This window comes from Myotis davidii, unplaced genomic scaffold (genome assembly GCF_000327345.1).
Source record: "Myotis davidii unplaced genomic scaffold, ASM32734v1 scaffold642, whole genome shotgun sequence".
Taxonomy (NCBI): Eukaryota; Metazoa; Chordata; class Mammalia; order Chiroptera; family Vespertilionidae; genus Myotis; species Myotis davidii.
In genome coordinates, this window is record NW_006293957.1 from 227,527 (window position 1) to 233,737 (window position 6,211).

A 6,211-nucleotide genomic window follows, 5' to 3' on the forward strand; every position below is an offset into this window, starting at 1 on the left:
GAGATGTCCTTGGGTCCCCCGTTTCCTGGGCCTCTCAGTGGAAGTTGTACCCAGCTTCATCCAGACACCCTTGATGATGCACAAATACACACAGTGTCAGGGAGCCCCAACCAGAGCGCAGACACTCAGGCCTTCTTCCTTGGGGTTGAGAAGCAATGGACTATGGAGTGCATAACATGGCTTAACCCTACACAACTTAGAAGGGTGATTGATCAAGACTCCTAAAACCTAAGTAGTGGGCATACCTACCTTCTGTGTCCCCTCTACCAAGCACCTATGCTTCTAAATACAGGGACATTAAGACTTAAAGTTGCCTATCTGGTTGGCCACCCACCCATCCTTGCAGAAAGAGTGAAAAGAATTGTCCCCAGGAAGGAGAAATGGCTTTCTCAGCTCTCTCATTTCTTGGTTAAGAGAGGCTGGCAGTGGGTGAGGAGAGGAAGGTTCTCTGAATATACCCATTTGGAGCTAAAACCTCTATTTAGCCTCCTGATATCGAAGTTGGATCTGTCGTACTTGTTGACTATCCATTTGCCCATATCTTTATGTCGTCAAAAAGCAAATTCCTTGAACTCCCCACTACCAAATCACCCAAACCAAAAAGTAAAATAAAATAAAACTTTGAGTTAGTTGCATTCCTAAAAGTGTAAAAATCATTTATTTGAAGGTAATTTCTTTCTTGTGAAATCATAGTTACTATTACTTCTTACTGGATTATCAGTCACTGAAGGACAGGTTCTTATTCCTCTCTAAATCCCCAGGAACTCTATTTGATGCTCTTAGCTACTCCTGCCAGGGAGCAAAAGGGGCTTCAACACCTGTCTTTTTCTTTTTATCAGAATGCTTAAACCCCAAGTCAGTGCTCATCCTGGAGTGGTTTCTGGGTGTCCACTTCGCAGCTTTCTCTCTGGCGTTTCATATTGACTTTTCATCGTTAGCTTTTTGGAAATAACCAGGGTGTAAAATGTAAAAAGGGGGGACATTGTCTATTTGTAGCATTATTTTTTTAACCTGTTAGGATGTTCTAAATGCATTCCTTTCTTTCTCACTCCCCTCCCTTTTTTTAAACACTACAGGTATTCGTTACAGCACTGATGTGAGTGTAGATGAAGTGAAAGCTTTGGCTTCTCTGATGACATATAAGTGCGCAGTGGTTGGTAAGTGATCTCTTTTGTTGTTACCTAACGAGAGCTCTTTGGGGAAATATGTTTATTTACGAGGTTACTTTTAAGATGTTGGAAAAATATATTTTATCAGAAATGATTTTTTTTGTTTCACAGTTTAAGGCTTACATCATTTTTTAATTAATCTTAATTAAGATTTAGTCTTTTTTATATATATTTTTTTATTGACTTTTTACAGAGAGGAAGGGAGAGGGATAGTTAGAAACATCGATGAGAGAGAAACATCGATCAGCTGCCTCCTGCACACCCCCTACTGGAGATGTGCCCGCAACCAAGGTACATGCCCTTGACTGGAATCAAACCTGGGACCTTTCAGTCAGCAGGCCGACGCTCTATCCACTGAGCCAAACCGGTTAGAGCAAGATTTAGTCTTTTTTAATGTTTTTAAAATTGATTTTAGAGGGAAAAAGAGAGAGAAAGATAAACGTTGATCAGTTGCTTCTCATACACACCACAACCTGGGCATGTGCCCTGACCGGAATCAAACTGGCGACCTTTTAATACACAGGGCGACATTCAACCAATAGAGCCACACTGGCCAGGGCTAGATTTAACCTGTTTTCAAATGAGGAACTTTTTATACCATCTAATTGGATTTTCTTTAAGTATAGACCTTTGTTTAAGGCCCTTTCCGTATAATCTGGTGCATAAGAGCAGAAGGAAAATAAGTATGCTATTTGCTTTCAGAAATAGTCAAGCACACTGATTAAGTATGCATTGTAACTTGCCTGGGTTTATAATTTCTGTTCACTAGAATTTTAAAGTGCAGCATTTTAGAAGAGGTCAATGTGGGTTTATTGCTTGAATTTTCTGAAATTAAAGCTTAAATCATGCACATCTTTGTAATGTTGCATAGTGCTTTCTTCCTTTTTAAGTTTGTTATCCTTTCTTTGGAATAACAACTTTCAGCCTTCTATTTCAGATGTGCCGTTTGGGGGTGCCAAAGCTGGTGTTAAGATCAACCCCAAGAACTATTCCGTAAGTATCACCATGACATCTGTGCATGTGGTGCATTGGCAAAGGACTTGAAATTACTAGGTGTCTATGCCCCCCTCCCCCAATACCAGTGAGGTTGATGGCCTCTGTCCCTTTTAAAAGGAATGGAAAAGCAAGTAAATACTCGTTGAGTGTTTGCCATATAAAAGGTCATCTGCTTAATGTCAGTTTTCATACTTGGTTAAGAGGTAATTAATACCTTCATATTCTTAGGCACTTATACTTATATTTATAAATTACTATGATCTGAGATTTGTGTATTAGGATCTCAAGATTCCAGTGACAAATATCTTACCTAATCTGATAAAAATCTTACTGTTTATGCTCAGTTCCAAGATAATTAAGTTAGTTGTTGTTAAGCTTTTTATAGTACCAAATTAACATCTGTACACAAACATAATAAATATGTGATTTTATTCTTTTAAATATTTGCCCTTTAAATGAAAATAGACCATAGGGAGTGCTCATATGATTTTATATTCATAAAGAGAACAGGAACTAGGATTTGAGCCCTACTTCTGTTGTTTGTATAACCTAATATCTGAGCTCTCATTTCTTTATCTTTAAAATGCCTGCTTTATGAGTTGTTCTGAAAAAAAACAAGCTATATGAAAATGTTCTATAAATAGAAAATATGATGCAGCTAGCTTTTCTACAGGTGGCTTTCCTATCAAAGTCTTTTTCGTTTTTGGTTTTTCTCTTTATAGGATAATGAGTTGGAAAAGATCACAAGGAGGTTCACCATGGAACTGGCAAAGAAGGGCTTTATTGGTATGTGTTGCCATGGAGGTTTCCACATAGAATGGGGCCATCTCAAAAGTAATTGTCTTAATTTGAACCGGTACATGGATAGGGCTCCCTTTTTACTTTGAGAGAGAGATGGGTTCTATGAGGAATATGGTGAAATACCCAGGCCTCTTTATGACACGTCTCTCGTAGGAAATTCCAGTTCCCACTGTGCAGTTTGGACACCAGGAGAGGCTCCTCCATCCCTTCTCTTTGGACACAGTGAAGGGTTCTGGTCCTCTAACAGCATTTTACAGTCTATTGTAACTTCCAGAAACACTGGGGCCATATTTTTAGGAACTAAATAATACCCGTATTATAAAGATTTTCACATCTGTAAAAGGCATTTTTACAGTAGTAACCCTGATAGCAGTGAAAAATCTGGTGCCTTTTGAAATTGGAGACTTCAGCATGCCTGTGCCTTCAAAGCAGAGGGCCAAGCCGAGACGGGAGGCTCACACTGGTGGCTCCCTGCTGCCACTGGCTGATTTTGAGGGCTCCTGACATTCTTGTTTGTTCCTGGGAGCTTTTGCCAGACTACATTTCTGAAGGTACTGATCCTCGTTTGGTTGATGTTTTAGAGCAGTGATGGTGAACCTTTTGAGCTCGGCGTGTCAGCATTTTGAAAAACCCTAACTTAACTCTGGTGCCGTGTCACATATAGAAATTTTTTCATATTTACAACTATAGTAAAACAAAGACTTATATTTTTGATATTTATTTTATATATTTAAATGCCATTTAACAAAGAAAAATCAACCAAAAAAATGAGATCACGTGTCACCTCTGATATGCGTGTCATAGGTTCGCCATCACTGTTTTAGATCGTACTAATAATTACCTGTGTCATATGTTCTTTTTGAGAAATAGGAATATTCTTTTCTGTGATATATGAATATTCAATCTTTAATTAGCAAGCACTGAGTCTATATATTTCTCTTCTTGTTCTAGAAATGTTTTCATTTGTTTTAATAAAATCAAATTACTTACTAGAATGTTTGCCTTTTCAACATAGTCAAACTAAAGAAGACTAACAGGAAAGATCTACTTTTTCTCTATTCCTGTCCCTGTGGTTTTCTCCCCAACATTCCCCCCTCTGTTCATAAATTCCTATGAACTTAAGATATCCCTATTGTGAAATTGGCCCTATTTTTTAGGGGGGAAGGGAGAAGAAGGGTATGACTTAAATAAACTAATAAAAATAAGTGTAGATCATACTAGAACTTGAGTAGATTTGACCTACCGTGAATGTATTTCAAAGGCATTTGGATTCTTGGCATGCCTCCTCTTCTTGAACACCACTGTGGGCTTAAACGAGTTAGTGAGCTGACTGCCTCCTGCATAGGAGTGCCTACTCATCCTGAGATTTGTAAATTGAAGTCATGTTCAGCCAATTGATAGTATTCAGAATTTTTTGTGTCATTTCCTCTTCTCTGAAATCTCAGAAGTATTTAATAGTCTTGAGTTATATTATACTTTATTAAGTTGTAGTTATTGCCCATTATCCAGAGTTTATTCAACTTAATTTTCTCTATATTGACAAGTATCTTACAGTTCCAAAGGTTAAAAAGTGATTCTTTGAAACACTGAAACCTTAAGTACTAGCAATTTGACTTCTTTTGTGCAAAAGCCTCATTCCTTATTAACCCACAGTGCAACTCACCCGGACCTCTGGGCTAGCGAGCTTCGTAGCATAAGAGGGAAGCAAGATTTCTCTCTCTCCCTCCAGGGCACAGAACTAGTCTTGGGAAAACCTGTGGAATTTAAGTTATTTCTCTTCTTTTCTGACTTCCCTCTCCACAGTTTCAGGTTGCAATTTTAACCTGAGTCTGAGACCTGGCCCTCTCACATTGGACAAGCTTTACAATTTCTGCAAAAAAAAGTCAGCTGGGATGCTGTGAGGGATAGCATTGAATCTGAACACAGTGGAGTGTTGCTGTCAAAACCATATTAAGTCTTCCAGTCCATGAACACTGAATATTTTTCCACTTGTTTAGGTGTTTGATTTCTTTCAGTGATATTTTATAGTATTCAGAGTACAAGTCTTAAACTACCTTTTGAAAGTTTATACATAAGCTTTTTATTCTTTTTGATATTCTAAGGAATATTAGTCTGAAGGATTCTTGTGAGGTCTTTTATTATTGTTGTTAATCCTCACCCAAAGATATTTTTAGAGAGAGTGGAAGGGAGGAGGAGAGACAGAGAGAAACACCAATCAGTATAAGAGACACACAGATTGGTTGTCGGAGCACTTGCCCCAACCAGGGCTGGGGATCAAGTGTACAACTGAGGTATGTGTCCTTGACCAGAATCGAACCCAGGACCCTTCAGTCCATTGGCCGGCACTCTATTCACTGAGCCAAACCGACTAGGGCTCTTGTGAAGTCTTTGATATCAGATAGTGACTAATAGAATAAGTCAAGAAGTATTCTTTCCTCTTCTATATTTTTTTAATTTGTGAAATAGGGTGTTAATTGTATGAATTTAGATATCCTCTTTATAAACTGTTAAGTTTACAATCTTTTACTTTGTAAAAAAAATACCCTTGCAGTAACCTAATGTTCCCGTTAGTGCCCTTTTGTCAGAGGATGAGGCTAGAATATAGCGTTACTCCTTCTAAGCATGAGAGTCGTGTGGGGTGAGGGTAGGTTTGGACAGTTAGATTTCCTGAGCTTTATAAGATGCCTTAAGAAAGCTACCAAGGCATAGAGTTCCAGATTGAGTTGGGGAGGAGGGCAGAGTGAGGGAAGTAAACCATGGTCATTTCAACGTTGTCTTATACCAGTTTTTATCCATTGCATCCTAACCTGTACAAAGCAGTGCAGTGTAGACCTTGGCCCCTGAAATGTAGAACCTTAAAATGTACCTTATATTGCTGGTTTAAAAGTAAAAATTATAGAAAGAACTTGAATACAATTCTTAGAATGATCTTTATTTTGGAGAGACTTAATAGTTTAACCATTTTTTAAAAATATGTTTTTAATTGATTTCAGAGAGGAAGAGAGAAGTAGAGAGAGAGAAACATCAACGATGAGAGAGAGTCATTGATTTCCTGTCTCCTGCACCCCCCACTCTGGGGATCAAGCCCACAACCAGGGCATGTGCTCTGACTGGGAATCGAACTGTGACCTCTTGGTTCATAGGTTGACACTCAACCACTGAGCCACACCGGCCAGGCAGTTTAACCATTTTTTAAGTTGTGTTTTTCTTTTTATAAAGATGAGCTTTTTGTTTTGTTTTGTTTT

The 6,211-nt window shown here is 38.4% G+C and overlaps 1 protein-coding gene across 1 annotated transcript in view; it reads left to right on the top strand.

Moving 5' to 3' along the window:
* The first annotated feature begins 1,054 nt into the window (after positions 1 to 1,054).
* The window catches only part of GLUD1 (glutamate dehydrogenase 1), a 25,471-nt gene continuing 20,314 nt past the window's right edge, over positions 1,055 to 6,211 (top strand). The window contains exons 1-3 of the mRNA XM_015566661.1: positions 1,055 to 1,157; positions 2,107 to 2,162; positions 2,888 to 2,951. Coding sequence (XP_015422147.1) covers positions 1,133 to 1,157; positions 2,107 to 2,162; positions 2,888 to 2,951 — 145 coding nt within the window. The 5' untranslated portion in view covers positions 1,055 to 1,132. The remainder of the gene's footprint in view (positions 1,158 to 2,106; positions 2,163 to 2,887; positions 2,952 to 6,211) is intronic.